The sequence below is a fragment of the Nerophis lumbriciformis genome, linkage group LG09 (genome assembly GCF_033978685.3).
Source record: "Nerophis lumbriciformis linkage group LG09, RoL_Nlum_v2.1, whole genome shotgun sequence".
Taxonomy (NCBI): Eukaryota; Metazoa; Chordata; class Actinopteri; order Syngnathiformes; family Syngnathidae; genus Nerophis; species Nerophis lumbriciformis.
This window is the reverse complement of record NC_084556.2, coordinates 31,038,030-31,063,593: the sequence shown is the minus strand read 5'-3', so window position 1 is coordinate 31,063,593 and position 25,564 is coordinate 31,038,030. Positions and strand designations below refer to the sequence as shown.

Here is a 25,564-nt window from a genome sequence, read left to right as displayed (position 1 = left end):
TCTTGTGACCTGAATATTAACCACGTATTAGCGATATTGTAAGTGTTAGTGTAGAGGGTCTATTTTTTAGCAGCGCATTGATCACACAGATATACTGACACATTGAACCGGCCAGTGTCCTGCTGCTGGTGCATCACGTAGTTGGTAAACCTTCAGTTCAGCTCAGTTCAGTTCAGTTTTCAGTTTATTTCGAACATGCATACAATACATGCATACCTTGACATCCAACTTAGACCCGGAGATGGCGAGAAAGACGCTCATTGAAGCACCTTTTTTTTAACCCTTCGTGTGGATTACCATTAATTCTTCATCTAAACGGGAAGATATACCAGTGATAGCAGACATTGTACAGTAAGTGTTTGTTTTAATATGTTTGTATTTCTTGTTAAGCACTTAGCAATAACAAAAAAGACCAAAAACCAAAGTTGTCAGAATATACATTTAAATAATCATGTAGCCTGTCATTATTCACCTGAGTATGATTATAAATCTGTCCAGTTTTCCTTTACTTCAGAGTATAGACAATAGCTCATACACATTATATTATCAACAATGGAGAATACGAATCATAAAAATATATATCCTTTACCATTATGATTATATCATTATTAGCGCATCACCGAGGACTTCCCTGTCTTTAAATACGAGTGACACCTGTTTGTCACTTTTAATTGAGAGTCCTTGAACACACCACAGCTATGGGACACAAGATGTAAAAATTAAACTTGTTCATAACCCTCTTCTAAGCTGCCACAGATATATTTATTATATTTTCGCCTGTCTTCTATCACCTCTCATTGTTCCAAAATGTTAGTGGCTATGTGAATACCTAAATGTGAGCTTTGATGACGTTATGGCGTGTGTTGGGTGACATGTTCGAAGCTAAGTTTGCCACTGTCCCAATGGAACCAACCATTTCATATTTTTTATAGGAGGGTGTTGGTAGTTTGACTTTTTTAATTTGATTTAAGCATTCTTCTTATTGAACTTTCACAGTTATATTAATTTCAAATTAACATTTATGGTGTCTTTTTCCTAATAAATTACAAAAGTGAATGTCGGAAATTCTATAAAATTTTACAAAAGCCTAACGGCCTTCCTGTGCTTGGGGAGCCCTCTGACACTGCTGCACACTGTAATGTACACTATAATAAAGTGCACTGCAGAACCGCAATAGTAAGAAACTAAAGGAAATGAGGTTACAGGAATGTAGTTTCTCTTTTAAATGTTCACAGTGGACCAGTTGATACATGGATCATAGATGGCTGTTTGGAAACTAACTCAACTGATGGATTGAAACATTTTGCCTTCATGAAGAGGTTGTGCTGCCACCTTGTGGCTGTATGGTGGTACTACATTCAGAGCTCTCATGCAGTAACTTCAAATATGTTTCAATTCTCCACCTTGGCGGAACTTTGTGTTTTACAGCAATGTTTCCCAACCTTTACTACTTTATTTACTTGTCAAAGGCACAATGTTAAATAGAGTTCTCGCCGTCAATTAAGCTGCACATTTTGATCATTCTGTTTCTTCTGTTTGACTCCACAGTGTGGCAGAGAAGGAACCGCTCAACAAGATGTCCCTCCATAACCTGGCCACAGTGTTTGGTCCCACTCTGCTCAGGCCGTCCGAGTCTGAGAGTGCCAAGGGACAGAATATCACTTCTGCCTCTGACATCTGGTCACATGACGTCATGGCTCAGGTACCCATTCATGTAGTAATCAAGTTAACAGCGTAACAGAGATCTGTGGTTACACCATTGTAGAGCTGTTCATGCAGTTAATAATAACTTGTGTCAGTAAGCTGGTTACTCCCTTGCCAAGTTTTCTTAGTTGCATTCAGTCCGCTGGTCGTCAATTAATGAGGAATGTGTTTCCTGTTCTCAAATTATGGAAGAAAAGAAGCTAAAGCCAGAGTAAATACCCATAAATAGTACAGTGTCCATTCCAGTAAAACTAAATGTTTGTCTTGGATATCATTTCATCAATGTGTTTCGTTAGTAGCACATAAAACATGAAAGTAGGGTTTGGATATCGAGTGGGACGTAAAGATTTATTAATCTTTTTTTTTTTTTTAAGTGTTTTGTGAAGCGCACATTCCTTTAGACATAATATATTAGAGGATAAAAATGCATATGCGATTTTGCAACAGTTTCTATTTTTTGGGTTTGTCCAGCGAAACACATTAAATAAAAGTTGTAAATTAACTGAGGATTGAAAGGATTTAGGAAATTGGCACTCATGTGAAGGAATAGACCACAACCACAAATAACTGAGTAACTGAGTCAGACATTCAATTTTAATTGTCTTTAAAGTCAAACAGGACATACAAGTCCTTAAGTTTTTGAGAGGCATATTTACACTTTGGGTTCATACTATTTGTTTACTTTGTATGCTTGAAGTCATATATATATATATCCATCCATTTTCTACCGCTTGTACCTTATGGGGTCGCGGGGGGTGCTGGGGCCTTAATAATAAATAATAAATTAATAAATAAATTATATATATATATATATATATATATATATATATACAGTATATATATATATATATATATATATATATATATATATATAATTTATTATTATTATTATTATTTATTTAAGCCTTTTGAAGGCCTTTCGTACAGATAACACAGGTTTAAATTAATAAATGAACACCCGTTGTGCACATTACTAATTGAAAACTGTTGCATAATTTGATCAATAGGCTATCAAATGATAACACATTTTCATCAGATTAATCACTCTTTTAAATTTGGATTAATCATGAATAATCACATGATCTTACTCACTTGCGTGATTTAAAATAACTTTAAAAAGAGCTGAATATTTGGATACAAATTCAATGTTATTGTCATAATGCCATCCAAGAACATTTTTTAAATGTTTTATTTGAGTGAGCATCATTTATTTGCTCAACACTTGGTAGCAGTTTTATCTAAAGTCTAAAGGATTTATTTTGAAATGAAATTTGCCAGTGAGCACACCACTGACGTATGCATTGACCTGATCACTGATCGTATAACAACCCGTACCTCCTGTCGAGTAATCATCTGCAGTTAATGTCAACAAGCATGTACGGTTTAAATAAATTGCGTAATAAATCTGCAACTATACACGATTAATGGGATATTTTTTTGTGATTAATCCCATTTTTGACAGCCCTAAAAAATTCATTAAGATCATTAAGATATTTAGGGAAACAATAAAAAGTTTGTTTGGCTGTCCTGTTTGGTTTTGAGATTATTGTGCCATAACTGCCAGTGTATTGTACACCTGTGAAAGAATTAGACATTGAAATTTGAAATTTAACATAAACATTAAAAACCCTTGTAGAAAAAAATTATGGAGTAACACACCAAACTTAATTAAGTTAAAGTTAAAGTACCAAGGATTGTCACACACACACTAGGTGTGGTGAAATGTGTCCTCTGCATTAGACCCATCCCCTTGTTCACACCCTGGGAGGTGAGGGGAGCAGTGAGCAGCAGCGGTGCCACGCCCGGGAATTTTTTTTTGGTGATTTAACCCATTTTTCCAACCCTTGCTGCTGAGTGCCAAGCAGGCTAATGGGTCCCATTTTTATAGTCTTTGGTATGACTCGGCCGGGGTTTGAACTCACAACCTATCGATGTCAGGGCGGACACTCTAACCACTAGGCCACTGAGTAATGGCCAACATAACAACCCTAACCCTATAAAGAAAAGGAACAAAGAAGCGTTAAAGTGTTATTATGATGCATTAAATGATGTATTTCATATCATCTGTAGATGTCTAAAATGTGTTTGTGTGTGTCCAGGTCCAGGTGCTGCTCTACTACCTGCAGCATCCTCCCATCTCCTTTGCCGAACTCAAACGCAACACGCTCTACTTCTCCACCGATGTCTAAGCCCCTCCCACTTTCCCTCAAGGCGACCAGAGGGTGAGAGACGAGCGCACACATCACCCGTCCTCCTACAAGCGCGGGCTGCTCCTCTGGACTGTACAGCCACTCCATAGCCTTCCTCGCCACCCTCTGCATAGGAAGGCGGCGACAAACATGTTTGTGGCAAGGCATTCTGGGGCCACACTCGATATTTCAGTCAAGGGGGGGTTTAGAGGCCACGGCCTGGCGCCGTGGCAATCAAGAGACGCCATAAGAGGCATTCCAGCTCAACTGCGTTTATGTTTTGTAGTGATTTTTTTTCTGCTTTCCTGGCTTTGCACATGTAGAGGAGGACTCAGTGTGAGCGTTGAAGAGACGGAAAGGACTGATGTCTCTTCATACAAAAACAGAGATTCCCTCCCCACTGATTCTTGGCCAGATGATCCTAATTTATTTGAAATATGAATATATGTGTTCCTGTACAGTTCTGTGCAACCCGAGAGATGCTCTCAGGAGTTTTCTGAAGTTCATTCAGGTCGTGATGTTATTTTTAGTCAGATTTTTTTCTCACTGACCGTCTTCATGGTTGGTAAAATTGCCACTTTGATCCCAATCACTTTGTAGAGGAAGAGGATGCTGTGTGGCTCAATAGGGGATGGAACTCCACGCTTCTTTTTCTTATTGTTGCATTGCAAGCCTGCTCCAAGTGTGTCACTGCACCGATGTAATGTACAGTCAAGGATTATTTGTGTAGTTGCCATCGTCGCATGTTCAGCTAGCTCAAACCAAGCCAAGAGGAAACTTGTCTGCTCTGTACAAAGCCGGCCTTTCTGCTGTCGCGTCTGCAACATATCCAAAAGTACGACACAAAACTGCTACGATGAATACTATTTGGTATTTTTAATATAAGAAAAAAAAAGTTTTACTTCCTTTGACAAGTATTTCAATATACTGTAATTTTGAGGCTAAATGTTATTGTTCTCCTTTTTTAGTGAAATAAAAGTCAAAACACTCACTTTGTGGTTGCAGTTTATTTACAGTCACTGAAACAATGGGTCCATAAAGCACAGACAACTTATTCACATGGAACATAATAGTAATGTGTTTTCAAAGCCAGCACATGTATTTTCTATACCGTTTATTCTGTGCAAATTGACTGTAGAGTGGGCCTGATAGCTCTCTGAGACACCTTTCATAACATTTCAAAATCAGAATAAAAACATATTTGAAAAATTTTAATATTTCAACAAAACAAGCATGACTATGAGACTATTCAGTTCATTTAATGACAACTAATGGTTGTCAATGAAGGTTTCATGGAGGAAATAAGAAGTGCAGCGACGATGATGTCATAAACAGGTTAGCCAATCAGAGCCCAGGTCCAATATTCACACTAGTATTTAAATATTATGATATACAGTCTCTTTGTGAACTTCTCTTCTTTAAACCCCCAAATACAAGATGCTTGTAGCAACTCTCCGGTACTGCTGTTAGTTGCTTCTGGTGCTCTTCAAATAGCACACCAAACAAGAAAAACCTCCCAGACCAAACAAACCTCAACCAAGGAAGACATGACTGGTTCCTTCACACTGGCTCCAATTGTGTAGAAGAGTGCTTCTCAAACTTTTTATTTTATTTTATTTTTTTTACAATGTACCACCTCAGAAAATACTTGGCTCTCCAAGTACCACCATAATGACCAACATTAAAATAGTGTAGCATAATAGGCCTAAGTATTCATTAAAAACAGGGCAGAGGTTTTATTGAACAGGTATATTTAAAATGTTGGCCACTGTAACATTACACACAGTTTGAACAGTATCACTTGTGTTTAAATATTGGAAAATAAAGCACTGTACTTTAGTCAAGTAATTATTGATGTACCACTAAATAGAGGTCGCATAACACCAGCGGTACACGTACCACAGTTTGAGAATCAAGGGTGTAGATAGAAAAATGTATTAATCATCATAAAAAGAAAGCTCAATACGCAGTGCTGCCAATATGCCCTCTTAAAATAATGAGTGTAATGAGTATAAATGATATACTGTAATTATATATCAAAATATATGTAATATATATGTGTGAAGTATAAATATAGGGTGCAACCACCTGTTACTTCATATTCTAGTCTTTATTATCTATTGCTAAGAAGTCCATATAACAGCACTAAAAGCTATTTTAGTATGAGCATGCAAGCTAATATCCGTTATTAAAATCCATTATTTTCTCTTGCAGCATGATGTTTTTCGTAATAAAATACCTTTAATCACTCATTTTAATTCAGCCAAAGTAAGACAACTTTTTCAGATGAATAGACCAAGATGTCTAGTAAGTTTTTGAAAATGATTTTGGCAAAATTTAGTCAGATATTGATTTAGATGTACTACAATTGAACATTTAAGTTGCATACTCTTTGATTGAAAAATGATTGTTACTACAGTCTGTTACAAATAACAAACACTCACCTGGATCTACATGTTGATTGAGAAGAAATATAAGAAGATGTCACTGATCCACAAAGGACACAATGTCACGGCATTCATCTGTGCACGCGCCACTCCGGCTGCAGCAATCATCAGCAATCAACGCACCTGTGGCTGATGAGAAGACCCGCCTTCTTGAGCCAGTGCAACCTGCTATCCTGTGCCAGAACGTAACAACCTGTTCCCGTACAGTAAGTGAATCACATCTAGCTCTATGCTCTCTCTGTGTTTTCTCCCCCGCCTTGTTGACTTGTCTCGTGTCCTCCTTGTCGCTTTCCAGCAGCAGAACCCCGTTCCCGCGTCACAAGCTGTGTGTCTCGTCTCCCCGTATTTCCTCTGCTTCCCTTGGCTGCCGCTTAGATCTCGACCTTCCGCCTGGACACAGACTTTTGACGCCTCGCTATTGTCCCCCGACTTCCTGCCTGTTCTCTGGACCTTTGAGCCTGCCCTTCCCCTCTTGGACTTCCGCCTCTCGCTCAACACTTCGGGTAACACACTACAGTTAATTCACACACATAGTCGCACACCACACACAGTTTGGATTTTACACACTTCATTTATTATTTATATATATAAACTCAACGCGAGCTCTGCAGCCCCTTTATACTGTGTGCGCTCACATCCAAAAACTGGAAATGACACAACGCTGCACATTTGCTCAGTGGCCTTGAGGTTAGAGTGTCCGCCCTGAGATCGGTAGGTTGTGAGTTCACACCAAAGACTATAAAAATGGGACCCATTACCCATTACCTCCCTGCTAGGCACTCAGGGTTGGAATTGGGGGTTAAATCACCAAAATGATTCCCAAGCGTGGCCACTGCTGCTGCTCACTGCTCCTCTCACCTCCCAGGGGGTGAACAAGGGGATGGGTCAAATGCAGGGGACAAATTTCACCACACCTAGTGTGTGTGTGTGACAATTATTGGTACTTTAACTTTAACTTTAACTTAATTTCAGTGGCCAAAAAAATGTACCTTTTCTACATATTATTGATAATAAAATAATACATTTATAATTGTAATAATATTTATTATCGAATCACCGCACAACCTCCCAGTCTCAGGGCGGACACTCTAACCACAAGGCTATTCAAATACTGTATATATCCATACTTGCCAACCTTGAGACCTCCGAATTCGGGGTGAGGGTTTGGTGGTAGCGGGGGGGGATATTGTAGCGTCCCGGAAGAGTTAGTACTGCAAGGGATTCTGGGTATTTGTTCTGTTGTGTTTATGTTGTGTTACGGTGCGGATGTTCTCCCGAAATGTGTTTGTCATTCTTGTTTGGTGTGGGTTCACAGTGTGGCGCATATTCGTAACAGCGTTAAAGTTGTTTATACGGCCACCCTTAGGGTGACCTGTATGGCTGTTGATCAAGTATGCCTTGCAGTCACTCGTGTGTGTGTGTAAAAACCGCATATATTATGTGACTGGGTCGGCACGCTGTGACGACAGGTTGTAGATGACGCTAAATGCAGTGTCCCCAAAATTTTTGTCCGGGTGGAAATCGGGAGAAATTCGGGAGAATGGTTGCCCCGGGAGAATTTCGGGAGGGACACTGAAATTCGGGATACTCCCGGGAAAATCGGGAGGGTTGGCAAGTATGTATCAGACACACGCCCATGACACTACTTGACACATACTACTGCCTTTGTTTGATTGATTGATTGAAACTTATGTAACCTATTTTTATTGGCTTTCCTCTTTGTGATGTTAAGTTCCTGTTATACGCTGTTATACAGTAAATGCCTTGAGCTCTTATTTTGAAGACGCTAAGAGCGGAAGTGATGACAAGTTGAAGTGGAGTGGAGCGGAGGTTTGTGAGACAACCAGTTCGTTTCAAGGACATTGTAACAGGAACTTAACATCACAAAGAGGAAAGCCCATAAAAATAGGTTACACTTTTATTGGTAGATTGCACAGTACAGTACATATTCCGTATCTATTGACCACTAAATGGTAACACCCGAATACGTTTTTCCACTTCATGGTTGGTTAAAATGTTCACATTTTACCTTATGTTTGCTTTTGTGAGTGTCTTTAGGGTGCCCTGTTTCACTTTATTTCTTCTAAAAACAACAGTCCATTGTCACACCTGTGCTTTTGTTTTTTTTTGCAAATAATGCGCCTCAGTGTGACCACATTTCCCACAATGCAGCGCTCCACGCATCCCGGAAGTTTGATGTTTATTGACAACATGGCCGCCGAGCTGGCTGTGGATTTGGACAAGATGGGAATTTGACAGCGCTCGCCGGGTGTCCAAATGAAAACACCGTGACGTAAAGAGAACATGTGTATTTGAATGAAGGCACCCGTCAAACTACGGGATGGTGTCAGCGAGCTGAAGAAACGTTCCGCGTAAACCCGTCATGTCGTTTTTCAAGCGGAAAGGTGAGGAAGCTCCCTCCTGCAACGTCAACTGCAGCTAGCTGCTAGTTGACCATGGCCGCGGGGGGAATGACCCATTAGGATGGCTTTTGTGTCGATAAATACACGCTTATTTTGTCACAGCTACTCATTTTATTGCAATTATGCCAGTCGCTAACGTTTGCCTTCACATGGCTAGCATTCAGTGCAGTAGCTTCCCATTATTCCTGCCTGAACGAGGGCGATCAGAACACACAATATAGAGCAAGAAATAGTTACTCATGATTAAAATGCAATGCAATAAATGTATGTCTTAATAATAATAACGCCTAACTGATAAAGTACGTCAAATGCAGATGTGAGCTGTGATAGCTAGCTTTGCATATACAGTAGCGCCATGTTAAACATTAAACCTTTTACATAGTGCATTGGTTCTCACACTGCCTTTTGGAAAAATTCTCAAACTTTTTTTTTTTTTTTTTTTTATACCAAGTATCACCTCAGAAAAAAATGACCAACATGTGTTGGCCCTGCGATTAGGTGGCGACTTGTCTTTTTTTCTTTTTTTTTGATTGTCACACACACACACTAGGTGTGGTGAAATGTGTCCTCTGCATTTGACCCATCCCCTTGTTCACCCCCTGGGAGGTGAGGGGAGCAGTGAGCAGCAGCGGTGCCGTGCCCGGGAATCATTTTTGGTGATTTAACCCCCAATTCCAACCCTTGATGCTGAGTGCCAATGGGTCCCATATTTATAGTCTTTGGTATGACTCGGCCGGGGTCTGAACTCACAACCTACCGATCTCAGGGCGGACACTCTAACCAAGGGTCGGGAACCTTTTTGGCTGAGAAAGCCATGAAAGTCAAATATTTTAAAATGTATTTCCGTGAGAGTCATATAATATTTTTTAACACTGAATACAACTAAATGCGTGCATTTTTAAGTACGACCAACATTTTTTGAGTATAATAAGTCTCTTATTTTTTTTAATAACATTGTTATTCTGAAGCTAGCCAATAATAAATAAAGTACTTCTTACCATTAAAATGCATGAGAATGTTTTATATTATGAACGTTATTTTTAACACTGTGATTACCAGCGGAATTATGCAATACTTAACGTGTTAAGCAATGTCAGCTAAGATTTATCTGAGAGCCAGATGCAGTCATCAAAAGAGCCACATCCGGCTCGAGAGCCATAGGTTCCCTACCCCTGCTCTAACCACTAGTCCAGGGTGTACCCCACTTTCCACCCGAATACAGCTGAGATAGGCTCCAGCACCCCCCGCGACCTCAAAAGGGACAAGCGGTAGAAAATGGATGGATGGATTAAAATACTGTTGCATAGTAGGCCTAAATATTCATTAAAATCAAAACAGAGGTTTTTTATTCAACAAGTGTATTTAATATTTTTGAACAGTAACACACTGAATGTTTAATTAAAGGGGTCATATCATGATTTTTTTTTCTACATTTAAAACACTTCCTTGTGGTTCCATCCATCCATCCATTTTCTACCGCTTGTCCTGTTCGGGGTCGCGGGGGGTGCTGGAGCCTATCTCAGCTGCATTCGGGCGGAAGGTGGGGTACACCATCTCATCGCAGGTAATGGTGGTTTGTTGGTCAAAATTTTGCATGGATTATGTTTTACAGAGCATTTTCGAGTCGCTTTCCGTGCTGATTTACGTAGCTCCATTTCGACAGCGTCTTCTCCTGGCCCACTTTGTCGTAGTTTTTAGTTTTGATTGATTGATTGATTGAGACTTTTATTAGTAAGTTGCACAGTGAAGTACATATTCCGTACAATTGACCACTAAATGGTAACACCCGAATAAGTTTTTCAACTTGTTTAAGTCGGGGTCCACTTAAATTGATTTATGATACATATATATACTATCATATATACTATCATCATAATACAGTCATCACACAAGATAATCATCAGGGTGTATACATTGAATTATTTACATTATTTACAATTCGGGTTGTGGGAGGGTGAGGGGGGGGGGGGGGGGGGGGGGTTAGGTTTGGTTGTTATCATCAGTCATCAACAATTGAGAACAGAGAAATGGATATTGAAACAGTGTAGGTCTGACTTGGTAGGATATGGACAGCAAGTAGTGGACATAGAGAGAGAGAGAGAGAGATCAGAAGGCATAAGAAAAATATCTGCATTTGATTGTTTATATTTGATTATTAACAACAATCCGGGGAAGTTGTTAGTTTAGGGTTGAAGTTGCCTGGAGGTGTACTTTTATTGCGATTTTGAAGTAGGATAGAGATGCCCTTTCTTTTACACCTGTTGGGAGCGCAATCCACATTGATGTGGCATAGAAAGCGAATGAGTTAAGACCTTTGTTAGATCGGAATCTGAGTTTAACGTGGTTAGTAGAGTGTGATTTCAAATTTTTAGGACTTACAGTACCCGTAAATAATACACAACAGTGGAAGCCAATAGGTAAGAAAAGTTGGTTTTGCATACCACTAGATAGAGCCAGTAGTAGCACACGTATCACAGTTTCAGAATCACTAACGTAAACAAACAGGTTTAAAGTTACCGTAGTTTAAAGCTAAGGCCTTAACCTCAGAAAGTATCAAATACGGTTACATTAAAAGTCTACTGTTTGTAGCCGTCGTATGAACTTCAAAGGCAATGGGTGGTATTTTGTTCTGTTATGGACTAATATTTGAGGTAAGACTTTCCAGAATAAACCTCTGAAAAAAGGAAAGTTTTTATGAAGGGTACATTATAGTACTACAAAGTGTAATATTGTTCAAGAAGTATGATATATTTTCTTGCTTATGGTTTAGTTTATTTCGAACATGCTTTACTACTTTATGTTGAAGTACATCACATGATTTGCACAATTCACCATGTCCAAAGACGAGTAGAAAGAAGCAGAGTTGATTTAATTCTACTGCTTCAATTTCCTTGGTGTCATATTTTAGATACATATTAAACTGTAGTTCCCTTATATTTGTTCTGCACTGGTTGTCTTTAACTGTTAACATTCCAAAGCTAAGTTATTTATTTTTCCAAAAGGCAACGGCAATGACAGCAGCTGACTCAGCAGGTTGGCCAAAGGAAGGAAATGTGAAGAAAGACCTCTCTGTCATGCAGTGTATTGTAGACTACAATGTAGTCGCTTTTAGGAAGTTGGCGATTGTTTTTAGGGAGATATAATGGAATGTTTAGGCAAAGTGTTTGAACTCATTGTGTGCTTCAACAGTTCAGGCAAATCTATTAGTTACTAGGACAATATTTACACTGCCTAAATGTCTGCAGGTTGTTGATTTCTGTACTTATATATAATTTTTTTTAGTTGCTTTACCCACCTTTTACTTATTCGGCTGGAACCTACAAATGTCTCAAATGCAACTTGGACTTCAACCAATGTTTGTTTTTTTTGGAAAAAAGTATGTCTCTTTCAATATGTCTTTGGTTGTTGTGATGCCACCATGGTACATTACAAGTAAACCATGTAATTTGTATTTAGAAATATATTGCGATGCACTAGAAGCCGTAGAACATGTCTCTGTCCTGGTTACTCAGTACAATATGACTAAAGCCGAGATACTTTGACAATAATAATCAATGAGAAATAATGCAATCTGCGAAGTCAGGTCTGTTTTGGTTTAAGAGGGGTTTACTGTAGCACTTTGTTTTTGTCAAAACTGCATATGTGAGGGACAAGCGATTGAAAATGGATGGATGGATGGATGGATGGATGGATGGATGGATTCATATGCTAGACTTGATGCTATTTTAATTCACAAGGACATACACAAAGAGCTTTTTCTTTAGCGTTCCCTAAGGCTCTTACTGCTCTATCCAGCTTTGATATGAGACGAGGCCCATAGCCTTTGTCATAAAAGATATAAATGCAAAGTCATAGTATGATGAGTCGTTGCCAACATGTCTGCCACTGTGCACTCATTCTACCACCCAGTATGAAAGTGTAAGAGGCTGTCGTGGGGAGCAGGACTGAGAAGTCTTTCATGACGAAGTACAGCTTCCCTGTTTTTATTTACCCCACTATAAATGGTTTATTTGCATTGCTCACTGTTGCATTAGGTAACAAGACATTATTTGTAGTCTTCCTGAATGATGACCATTTTGCTCTTTCTCTCTCTTGCTGTCTTGGTCTTTATTGTGAACACAAATGCTTCTACTGTTACATGTTCTTGTCTTTCTCCCTGCAGCCAAAAGCAAAGAACCTGAGAAAGTGACCAATACAAGCGTCAACAGAGGTGAGTTCATCATTACCTCGGTGAGCATTCTTTGTTTAAGAGCCATAAGAGTGAACGTTTTTACTGATATATTTGCTGTTGGATTTTTTGTTTTGATTCACCACTAGTTTGAACGACAGCATCTCAAAGAACAGTCTGTCTTTTCAATCATGCACACATATTCCTCTAGGGTTGTTAAAAGTATTGATACTTCAATACCAAGTCGATACCAATACACAAAAAAAGACATCAATAGCTAATTTTTTCAGTATCGTCAGTAACAAATTAACTTATTTTTGGAAGCCTTTCACAAATGCGGATTTTCTGCTTCTGATTCGCACTAGGCGTGGCGTAACTCCGCTTCACAACACACCTCATACGTGCTTGGTTTGCCAGAGAATAAGGCATAGCAAAAATAATCTGTGATGCACTTCAGCAACCTTCTTGCTATATTTAGTGAGTCGAAGTACATATCAAAAGTGGAAAAAAAGGTGTATCTTGCGTCAGGCATTATTCGGGAATAAAATATCAGTCATGAAAGTATTCGCCACGCTAATGAGAGCGCAAATCCGCCACCACAAGCCCAGGGTGTATAACTACAGTGTGCAGAAAACCTCCAGAAGCATGCAACCTCAACTTTAGCACTTCTATAAGTGCTAAGAAAACAAAACTTAGACACTCTACTGTTGTTTGGCAAACCTTTGAACACTTTGGTTTACTTATTTTACGAGGAAGGCAAAGTGTGGCTTGGGAGCCATTTGCTTAAAGCAGCTCTTTTTTTATGGGCACTAGTGTCTTCCCGAAACAAATAATTTGGTACATGTACCAAAATGCATATCGATACTATTCGAAAACTTCTCAAAATAAAGGGAACTACAAAAAATTTCAATATTGGCTTTATTTTAACAGAAAATTTTACAATACATTAAACATATGTTTCCTATTGCACTTAAAGAACAATTTTAGGTAATATAGTACAAATTCCAATTGATTAGTACCACGATACTTTTTTAGTACCGGTATACCATACAACCCAAATGGGCACATTGTAGAAATAAAACAAACAAGAGAAACAGTGGCAAATAAAGCAAAAATGGCATAACACTAGGAGAAAAGGCTGAAATGTTGATATGTTTTAGTCTTTTTATTAGCCAGTTTTATTAAAAATTATAATGTCACACAACTACCATATTGCAAGAAATTAAAAAATAATATTGTTGCTGGTATTTGTAGAATGTAAAATAGTTGACAGTTGTTATTTATGAGCATATTTATAAGTACATACTGGGAGGCTATAGGCCACTGCTGTTCTTCTTTCAATGTATAGTTACCTCTTGGCAGCTGATACTGTAAATTAAATTTTGTGCAAAAATATGTCGAACTGTGATCTTAAATACCTGACACTTCGAAACACTTTTCAATAAAGGAGTGTACTTTAAAGTACATGGGTTCAGTCTTTAATTTTTATCGTGGTATCGAGAATTGTGGAAACTCATAGGTATTGGTATCAACTTCTGAAATTCTGGTATCGTGACAACCAAATTCCTTTTCAGTCCCCTTAATCTCAAATCTCACATTCTACTGAGATTGATATTTTTGCACTATTCCTACTTTTTTACACATGTAACGAACTATGGTCTATTCCCCATTCCCAGGTCAAGTCAGCTCTCACTCTCCGTCGCTGTCACTGAAGAACAATAATGCCATCCAGGACGCTGCTGGGCCCAGCCATGTGGCCATCAACGCCATCTCTGCCAACATGGACTCCTTTGCTCGCGGTCGCACTGCCATCCTCAAAAAGCAGCCCAGCCACATGGAAGCAGCGCACTTTGGTGATCTCGGTATGATTCCTGAGTTATTTTATTGTACACCATTTTATTATAAAATAAATAGTTGGACACCAACTGCCACTAACAGCAATACTACAGTTGTTTTTATTGGCTGCTATGCACTGTACAAACAATGTGTGCATGTGTAAAAACTTTGCAACTGTTCTTAAATCGTGGCAGGCAAAGCAACAAATAGCTCACATCTTTGTGATCACCTAGAGCTAGGCAAAATTCATAGGGATCACTGTTAATTACATGATCAGTTCTGTTTTTTTAAACATCTGACCAACATACAGTTACTGATAGTAAAGTGTTTCACTCACCTGACAATTATGCACCTATATTTACAGTAAATGACTGATAACTAGTCTCCAGTAGGGCTGCACGATTAACCAACATCGAGGTTTGAATTAATGCAGTATCGGTGAGGTTTTTTTTTTCCACCGCTGTCACCGCCTGTTAAGTGACATGTTCAGCATTTAAAATTGCTAAGCCTTGCGTTCTTTGCTTCTTGGCCAATCAAGTGTTTCTCTCTTCAAACAGGAAGAAAGACGTCTCGCTCTGTGCATCGCTCTCAATACCTGAGCACGTTTATTTAACGGTAGAATTAACTGATCGCAGTGAGGCCTCTTTTCAATTATTCACAATCTTTGTCTCTGTGGGTAGAGAGTGGGGCGCCAGCTTCCACACACACAGGAAGCTAGCATGGACAGAGAGACTTGCGACTAAGGCTGGGCTATATAGATCAAAACTAGAGATGTCCGATAATGGCTTTTTTGCCGATATCCGATGTTCCGATACAGTCCAACTCTTAATTACCGATTCCGATATCAACTGATACCGATATATACAGTCGTGGAATTAACACATTATTATGCCTAATTTTGTTGTGATGCCACCCTGGATGCATTAGACAATGTAACAAGGTTTTCCAAAATAAGAGAACAACTTCAACTCAAGTTATGGAAAAAAGTGCCAACATGGCACTGCCATATTTATTATTGAAGTCACAAAGTGCATTATTTTTTTTAACATGCCTCAAAACAGCAGCTTGGAATTTTGGACATGCTCTCCCTGAGATAATCCTGATACCCACTACAACTATGGGAAATACTATACTTTGACTTTCACAAAGTGCATTATTTTTTATTTTTTTTAAACATGCCTCAAAACAACAGCTACAAAAACAATGAAGGCACACAGCTTCAGTCCAGAGTATACTAGAGTAATAAAGTAAACAATAACATAGTCCTCATTTAGTGCAAGACTGCCTGACATACTATATAACAGGGAATTATAAACTGGGCTCACATCCATCTTTCGCTTGTATTCATTGTGTATTTCCTTATGATTCTTGAAGAGGTGGGAGATCTAATTGCTCGTATTAAAGGAAGATGTCTTGGTTCCTCCTCGCATAACCAACTTTTTGCAGTCATTGAGAGACACTTTAAAATAATCCCAAACCATAGACATGGTGTCGTTAGTCAGTCACCGAGCGAGCTCGCTTGTTAGCCACGGCTACAGCACCGGCAACAACACACTCTTGTTGTTGTTATGTTGCGCTCGCGGCGGTTTGATGAGGTCATCAAGCGTCGAAGGAAACCTCTCATGCTGCAGTCGTCAACTCCTGTGTTGTGTGTGGGAGAGGGGAGAGGGGAGGGGCTGTTGACTGGGAGACGCAACTGCTCTGTACTTCTCCCTACATCCGCGTTTTACCGGATATGTACTGCTCCGATAACCAGTGTTGAGATTACTCAGAATACTTTTTGTTGTAAGTAGTATTGTAACATGGTGCTTATTCTAATAAAGTAATTAGTTAGCCGTTACTATGTCAAAGCAGTTTTCTTAAATTTTGTTCATTAACGTTAGGTACATAACCTAGCGCTTGTCCCGCGGATATACAAATCTTCTACTCGCTCACTACAGTGAAGGCCGCTGGCTGTTCTTTTTGAACCTACTTTTCAGCCATCCAGCCACTGTACTTTAGTAGCTTAGTCTGCACGAGCTATGGGTAGAGGCATATATAAGCCGGGAAGCATCTAAACATTTGACACACGACACACCGAGTAGCAGAGAAGATCTATCGCTAGCTGCTCTGCTAAGTCACAAACTGAACTGAACAACATTAACAGATGAGATTAGTGATAAAGTTGCTACAAGGAGAGTTGTATGTTCTCAAGCAAATTGGTGTATTTGTAAATAAAACTGTGGTCAGTCACCAATAGTCTAATGTAGTCGGTGACCAAAGCATTGCATCACCCGGGAGTCGAGAAGTCGGCACTGTAGCCGCTATATTCTTTTGAAAAGTTTGTTGTTGTGCGTCAGAGAAGCCCACGTAAACACGCAAGGGGCGAGGTTGAGCCAAAGAGAATCCCCTGTGTTAGGGCTGCACGATTAATTAATATCGAATCGACATCAAGATTTTAATTGGTGCAACAAAAATCGCAAGCGGCGGAGGTTTTTCTTTTTTTCTCCGCCGTCACCGGCATTTGAGTGACAGACATATTCGCCATTCAGAATTGTTGAGCCTCGCGTCCTTTGCCTCCTTGCCAATCAAGTATTTAAGGAAACAGCAAGTTTGTGTACGCTGCGGTGGAGGCAGCCAGTATGCTAATAACAAACACCAGTTGCTCTTTGGAAAGAGTTCTAATGTTTACTAGGCTTCTCAATCAATCGAACAATAAATGAAAATTAATCTGAAATACTTTGCCATAATCGATAATCTGTTATGTCCATGTCTGTTTGTTTTCTTAGGCAAGCAGGGAGCAAAATAGTTACGTCGCACTCCTTGCATCGCTCTCAGCACCTCAGTGCGTAAATTGTTGTTCACTTCAGTTGATTTGAGTTTGTTTTCTTTTTGACCCGGTCAAAAATGTCTTCATTCACCAAACCTGCATTTGGCACCAGGACAGTGTGACTTTTCTTGTTGTGCCTCCCTAAAATGAGTTCAGGTTACAGCGACCGACACCAAAACTTAAAAGGACTCATCGTGTTTAGATAACTGAAATTTCACTGTGTTCTCTTTATGTATTTTTTCCTCCTGAAAAGGGATTCGGCACTCACTTCCCATAATATTAATTTGTTAATTTTTGAATAAGTTGTTGACAACTAACTGTACCTGGAAGCCCTCTTTCCATAGCCTGACCCAATATGCCGTCTCCACATAGACGGTGTGGATAAACAAATGTAAAACTATTATTTTGATCACCTAATTGCATGTTTTTGTCATGATTACTTCAAAAAGGATATGTTTACCTTATCAACAATTTTCCCGACAAAGAAGCTGAAGAAGGCCAATTAGCCCCAATTGCGGACTTCAACCATACTTTTTTGAGCTTGATGTCAAAGAGGTCGAAGCCAATCCTGACCGGGTCCAAGCCACGGGTGGTGCAGCTGCAGATAGATGACTGTGCTTTTTTTGCATTTACTAAAGCATATTGAATAAAAACATCAGTAGAAGTAGACACAAAATAAAATACCTTATTTTTCTCTCGTTTTTGAGCACCAAGAGCCTCATGTATAAGCATGCGTTTGCACATTTCTACAGGCAGTAGGTACTTTGGCGACACAAAGCGGTGGTCGTTCGGACTTTGCCAATGTTTGATCATTTCAACAATGTACAGTAAAAGATAGAGGCTGAGACACAAAGTTCACTCTATCGCCAATACATGTATTTAATGCTTCATATTCATATTTATATTTGTGAGGACGTTTATCTCGGCGATCATTTTGCCACCTATTGCTGTCACAGTGTGTTCCTGTAACTCCAGCACAGCTTGGCCAGTTAAGCGGGCAGCTGCCGGTGGTTGCGGCACATTAATGGCAATGGAGACGGTGGAGGAATGGCCAGACTTTGTGTCACGTGGCTGCTATTGCAAGTAGCTCTCCTGTGGTTTAGTAATAAAATGAGTAATCAAACGTGTCAGTCTTTTGTATACTTTTTGATATGCTGGCATGTTTAAATTCAAAACAATTTTCACATAAACTCTAATTTGGCTTTATGAAAACATTTTGTTGTAAGTTACACATATTATATTTATTTTTGTGGTAATTAGCGTCACCCACTTGTGCTTCCACTTCTTAGGTAAAGTTTTACCTATCAGTGGGGATGGTGTGGCACGGTTGGGAGAGTAGCCGTGCCAGCAACTTGAGGGTTCCTGGTTCGATCCCCAGCTGCTACCAACCTAGTCACGTCTGTTGTGTCCTTGAGCAAGACACTTCACACTTGCTCCTGATGGGTCGTGGTTAGGGCCTTGCTCCCGCCATCAGTGTATGAAAGTGTGTGTGAATGGGTGAATGTGGAAATAGTGTCTAAGCGCTTTGAGTACCTTGAAGGTAGAAAAGCGCTACACAAGTATAACCCATTTACCATTTACCATTGCAGCAACTATCTTTTCAAACCTTTACTTTATCGCCGGTCCCCTCGCCTGTTTTGGCCACATCCATCTTCTTCTCCACCTTATTTTTTATTTGTATCTGTGTGTGGTTCTCTGAGTCCATAGCTTATAATGCCCTTAAATAAACAACCAAACACCTCCTTTCATGTGGGTTTGTGATTTGTTCCCAGCAAATTGTTGTCATGTCATGCAAACGATCTTTTTTCATGACTTAGTAAAGTCTGGTAAAGATATATACCGTATTTAGTTTTTGATGCAAGTTTTGACACCTTAATATGTTTTAATTTGATTACAATATGAATGTAAACATGTGTTGTTAAGTAAACACATCATGTGGTCGTATGAATGCTTTAGTTTGTGTAAACATTTTGACCCTTGCTGCTAAATAGGGCTACGATGATTAATCAATTAAATGTATTAATTTGATCAGAAACAAGCTTTGATTTATATTTTGTTCCTTTGATTAATCTTTTAATGAGTATAACTACGGTAATACAAATTGATGAAAATCCGACCGCATGGAGTGCCCGGAACTTTAAATATGTGGACATAGTTTCCGTACAACCGCTGCAAAAGAGGGCACATGAGGGCGGTGGTGTGTGGTTACCATGATCTGTGTTGCGGCAAACAGATACGTTTTTTAAAGTGATTTATTAATGCACACTTTAAAAGTGCAATTTCAATTTTGTTGATGTGCATTTATTAGAAGAAAAGAACAAATATGGCAAACAGAAAATGTTTTGTTTATTTCAACTACTTTCCCTAAAATACACATCAGAGCTATAAAGTGTGTTTTATCTGAAAAATCGATTAATCAAACAAACTAATTGATAGATTACTAAAATAATGGATAGCTGCAGCCCTACAGCTAAGATACATTTCTACCAATTTCTACCATTTTTTCCCAGACAGAATAATTATATCTTTACTTGTACATACATACATACATACATACATACTTATGCATGTCAGGGATCATATAATAATGTTAGTTGTGATTAAAAATAGACACACAATTGGGCATAATATCTGTTTAGTAATGTCAGTGTTACTGTATTGAAGTATTCACTGTGAAGCCTGACTTAATGTTCTGACACCTTTTGCCTTTTGTATTTTGGTTCGTAAAAGTACTTCCACTTCCATGTGTTTGTGCTATTCTAATGTATTCTTAAACTTTTCTGTGTAAGCAGGCTCTAAATACAGCTAAGGCATTTATTGACTAAACCACAAAAAGAAACTGCTCAGGCAGCATTAATATCCGTGATGAGTTCAATATGAACAACAGATTCACACCAGCAGCTGAGTAGCACAATCAAACATTTGCAGCGCATGCAGGGCAAAATAAAGCTGATGGATGCTGTCCGCTCATAATTATTTAAATTCCGCTCCTGCCATTTTGTATCGTTGGTATAAAAAAAACTACATCAGGAGGTTGCGACAGCCACAGCAGTTGATGCCAATATTTTTGACCTGGTGCTAATCAGAGAACCCAGCAGTTGTTTTTTATACTACATAACTATAAGCAACTTGGTGGTTGCCGCATTTTTCGGAGTATAAGTCGCACCGGCCGAAAATGCATCATAAAGAAGGAAAAAAACATATAAGTCGCACTGGAGTATAAGTCGCATTTTTTGGGGAAATGTATTTGATAAAACCCAACACCAAGAATAGATATAAAGAATAGTGAACAACAGGCTGAATAAGTGTACGTTATATGAGGCATAAATAACCAACTGAGAACGTGCCTGGTATGTTAACGTAACATATTATGGTAAGAGTCATTCAAATAACTATAACATATAGAACATGCTATACGTTTACCAAACAATCTGTCACTCCTAATTGCTAAATCCGATGAAATCTTATACGTCTAGTCTCTTACGTGAATGAGCTAAATAATATTATTTGATATTTTACGGTAATGTGTTAATAATTTCACACATAAGTCGCTCCTGAGTATAAGTCGCACCGCCGGCCAAACTATGAAAAAAACTGCGACTTATAGTCCGAAAAATACGGTAACTGAAAAGAGGCATACGTTGATGTTCGTTTGTTGTGTTTTAGGTAATTCCAGTGTGAACTATCAGACCCAGGAAACCCGCTCTCGACTCTCCAAGTCAGTGGACCAAGTGCTTCGGGACAATGTGGCGATCCCCCATTACATACGTTTTATGGAGCGGCAGGGTGCTGAACAGCTGGTTCGCTTCTGGCTGGAAGCTGAAAATTTTCGGTCCACCAGCTGGTCACGGGTCCGAGCGCACAGCCTCAACTCGGTCAAACAAAGCTCCTTGGCTGAGCCCGTTCCCGCCTCCGCTGGCGGTTCAGAGGTCACGGAGTTGACCCAACACAATGTCCTCAACCCGGAATGGAACAGTGCAGAAATCCTGGTTCTCCCCAAGCAACAGAACTCCACCACCACAGAAGCAGGCCTGAGACCTGGCACCCCTCGTGCAGAAACTCCAAGCAGGCAGGATTCTTCCAGGACTGGGACACCCACCAAAGTGCAGTCAAACCACACCATGAGAGACCTCTCGGACAAACTCATGAAAAGTAAGTCAGCTTCCCCATTTCGAATCCCTTAAATGCATTGTTCATTTTCATCATGCTTATGGTATCTTAATATGGAAAGCAGCTTTCATCTGGCTGCCTGTTCAAACTGTTAATCAGATTTAGTTTGGCTTTAGTGCCCCCAGCTAGTAAGTAGTTTGGTAAAGTTGTAGACATACAAATGCATTTCAAAGATATTTACCAGGGATGTTTTGTTTCAGGTATAGAGAAAGATGCAGTTACCATCTTCACCAAGTATGTCTCTCCAGATGCGGTGAGGCCCATTCCCATCACAGAACAGATCCGAAATGATATAGTTGGTAAGGCAGTGTCTTATAAGAACACGTGTTTCATTGACATGAAATTATATTTTGTGAGAAGCAGAGATTGTAAGAACCTTAACTCACTAACTGTGCTTTCTCTGTTAGCTAAAATCTGCGGAGAGGATGGCATGGTGGACCCGAACTGCTTTGTCATTGCACAGTCAGTTGTCTTCACCATCTTAGAGGAACAGTAAGTTTTATTCCATCTATTCATTTTCTGCTGGAGTTATTATTCAGACACCTGTGTTAAAAGACTGGTGGTGTACTTAGGGCCGATAAGCAATAACGATAAATTAAAATGAATTCAAAAACTTTTTCAGCATCGATAAATTGCCATGTTTGTGTAGGTTTTGTTTTATTTGACTGTCGCTTTTATTAATGATGCAAGAGAGTTCACTTTGTGCATTGCTGTCAGCACCTGAGCACGTTTTTTTAATAGTAAAATTAAATGAACGCAGTGAACCCTCTGGTCAGTCGTCCACAATCTTTGTCTCGATGGGTGGGTAACGTACACACACACGACGCACGAATAGAGCCTTGCTTGTCGCAACTTGCCAGTGAGAAGCACAGCAAAGTAACCAAAATTAGGAGGAAAAAGATGATTACAAAGTCAAATAAATGTCCCTGTGTGGGAATAATTCCGCTTCAAACAGATTGAGCGAGATGAGCCCATCAACATGGATGGGCGAGCCAGCATGCCAAATCTGTCAGAAAACAATGGCGACAACAAAAAAAGACAACAAAACAAACCACATGACACTGTTTATTCCAACTGGGGAAAAAACTGCACTTCAAGATGTTCAATATCTATTGAAGCGCAATTTCCATTTGTTTTTTGTTTACTTATTAAGGATAATTAAAAGCTTTTGATCTTTCTATTACAATGGTAAAACATACTACAGTAATGAGAAACAACGTTTATTGTGTTTGAAAGGCTTACTTTCATTATTGTTATTATAATATGACTGCGTGGGTTCCGTCCAGGTACTCCAGCTTCCTCCCACCTCCAAAGACATGCACCTGGGGATAGGTTGATTGGCAACACTAAATTGGCCCTAGTGTGTGAATGTGAGTGTGAATGTTGTCTGTCTATCTGTGTTGGCCCTGTGATGAGGTGGCGACTTGTCCAGGGTGTACTCCGCCTTCCGCCCGAATGCAGCTGAGATAGGCTCCAGTACCCCCCGCGACCCCGAAAGGGACAAGCGGTAGTAAATGGATGGATGGATATTATGATTAAATTAATGCTTAATTTGGTTTCCAAATAATTGCTGTCAATAATATCGGCAATAATGTGTGGGACAATATATCATTCAGCAAAAAGTTTTATCGGCCCAGGTTTTTCTTTTATAAGGTATGCCAGGTTTTTACACTTCTGCCACAATCACCTAAATCAAATGTTTTTAATTGCTTGTTCTTTCATGAGTTATTGTGTATTCATATTCCGGTGAAGTTAATAGTCACACAGCCTTAGTTAACATGTGATGTGCTAGATTAAAGTGTAACTTATGTCCTACATCCTATATACATGTTAATATCAATCACAGCTGCATTATTTTTTTTCTCAAGGTGCTTTTTTGAATTCCTACGGAGTCATAATTTCTGTAAATACCAAATTGAAGTGTTGACGAGCGGCTCCGTGTTCCTGGCTGACATCTTGTTTTGTGAGTCAGCGCTCTTCTACTTCTCTGAGGTGAGCCAGCCTGTTTGTTCCCAAAGCAATTATCTGTTGCTTGCACACAGAAGCTGCAACTCCGATATTCTTGTCTCAATGCCAAACGTAATTGTTAACTGTAATCTCACTAGCAGTAAATATTTTACCCATTTACACATTTTAAAAAAAATGCAGTCCAAGATTATTTTTATATTTGAACGCAAATGTACACAAATACAACATGTAGTGGTATGTACTCTAATTTGCCTCCAAGATTGTAAAAAAAATACTTTCACGCAAATTTGCTGTTTGCTTCTTCCAATTATGTGTTTTATTGTTACATAAAAGACAATATATGTTATTAAATTGCACAAGTAAATATAAAACATTAAAAAAATCATACATACAAAAAACCCCTAAGGTTTGAATTATTTTTTTGGAAGGGGTTATTATTCACATCCCTGAACTTATTAGGAAACACAAACTTTCTAAATGATTCTGGATGGCTTCTAACAAATTAGAGTATTGTCTCATGTTTTATGGTATTTTGCCACTTTCTTGTGTAATTTCCACCTCAAAGATAGTCGTATTTGAGTAGATCCGCGCTATTAAAGTAAAAGTTAAAGTACCATGATAGTCACACACACACACACACTAGGTGTGGTGAAATTACCCTCTGCATTTGACCCATATCCTTGTTTCACCCCCTGGGAGGTGAGAGGAGCAGTGAGCAGCAGCGGTGGCCGCGCTCGACAATCATTTTGGTGATTTAACCCCCAATTCCAACCCTTGATGCTGAGTGCCAAGCAGGGAGGTAATGGGTCCCATTTTTATAGGGTCCCATTTTTATAGTCTTTGGTATGACTCAGGCGGGGTTTGAATTCACAACCTACCGATCTCAGGGTGGACACTCTAACCACGAGGCCACTGAGTATTACCCCACTATTGACGGGGGTTGCATTTCGAGATCAGCCACAAATAGCAAATAGATACAGGTAATTGAGAGGTCCTTAACATTTTCAATTTCTTCACACAAATAAAGCCTTGGCTATGATGCTGCATCGAGGTGCCACCGTATGCTACGCCTGCTCGCTCTCCACCCTCCAAACACTTCTGCTAGCCTGACCTTTTCCTCCATTTTCGGATCAGCATTTGCAGTGTAAGTGACTGTGATAAGGAAATGTGTTCTTACTTTCTGATCAGTAACAGTGCAAGAAGGGCCTAGGAATATTTTTGCGGTTACACATTTTCATTTTTAGTAAAACATTTAAAAAAAAAAGTTTGACATTCTGACAATTGAATGGCATTTGTGTCAAAATATTGGCTAATGTGTTTTAAATTAATTACAATTTTACAAGCAAGTAATACAACATGTAATCATTTGACTGCACTAATCAATAGTGAAGCAATACAAATGTGCAAACATTGCTATGTCATTGCTATGCTAGCACAGTTAGAATTTCTTGTTTTCCATACATTCATGTTTGTAACAACGCCCCTGGTCTTGTGCAATACATTGCATGACTTCCTGGGTTACATTCATTGTGTTTTCTTCAAAAACAAACAGACAAGACCTGCAAGTCGAGCAGTGTGACTCATGCTGTGTGCAAGCAGCTGCTACATATTTCTAATTCACGATAACATTTAATGGAAGCATGGCAGCAGTTTGTCATAATATTTAGATGCATTGAATACAGTAAAAGTTTTCTGAATACTCTTCAGAGTAGGTTATATATTCATATCCCCTGTAGAATCTAAAGGTTATATATTTTTGATAACATTTTGAGCCATTTATGCCGTAAGAAGGTCACATGCACACAACATTTTATGAACATGTTTTATGCTTTGTATCCACAATCTTCTAG

General features: G+C 39.2%; 2 protein-coding genes across 7 annotated transcripts in view; both read left to right on the top strand.

The window, feature by feature from the left end:
* abr (ABR activator of RhoGEF and GTPase) overlaps positions 1 to 4,884 on the top strand; it is a 230,510-nt gene extending 225,626 nt beyond the window's left edge. For all 5 annotated transcript variants that reach the window (XM_061961987.2, XM_061961988.2, XM_061961989.2 and 2 more), the window contains 2 exons: positions 1,549 to 1,702; positions 3,804 to 4,884. In XM_061961987.2, the coding sequence (XP_061817971.1) occupies positions 1,549 to 1,702; positions 3,804 to 3,893 (244 nt within the window). In that variant the 3' untranslated portion in view covers positions 3,894 to 4,884. The remainder of the gene's footprint in view (positions 1 to 1,548; positions 1,703 to 3,803) is intronic.
* Positions 4,885 to 8,515: 3,631 nt separating this feature from the next.
* Positions 8,516 to 25,564, top strand: part of akap10 (A kinase (PRKA) anchor protein 10) — a 28,045-nt gene continuing 10,996 nt past the window's right edge. Inside the window, exons 1-7 of one of the 2 annotated variants that reach the window (XM_072913826.1) lie at positions 8,516 to 8,745; positions 12,926 to 12,973; positions 14,608 to 14,793; positions 21,243 to 21,728; positions 21,947 to 22,045; positions 22,154 to 22,238; positions 23,615 to 23,738. In XM_072913826.1, the coding sequence (XP_072769927.1) occupies positions 8,724 to 8,745; positions 12,926 to 12,973; positions 14,608 to 14,793; positions 21,243 to 21,728; positions 21,947 to 22,045; positions 22,154 to 22,238; positions 23,615 to 23,738 (1,050 nt within the window). In that variant the 5' untranslated portion in view covers positions 8,516 to 8,723. The remainder of the gene's footprint in view (positions 8,746 to 12,925; positions 12,974 to 14,607; positions 14,794 to 21,242; positions 21,729 to 21,946; positions 22,046 to 22,153; positions 22,239 to 23,614; positions 23,739 to 25,564) is intronic. The other variant, XM_061961994.2, reaches the window with a different exon arrangement.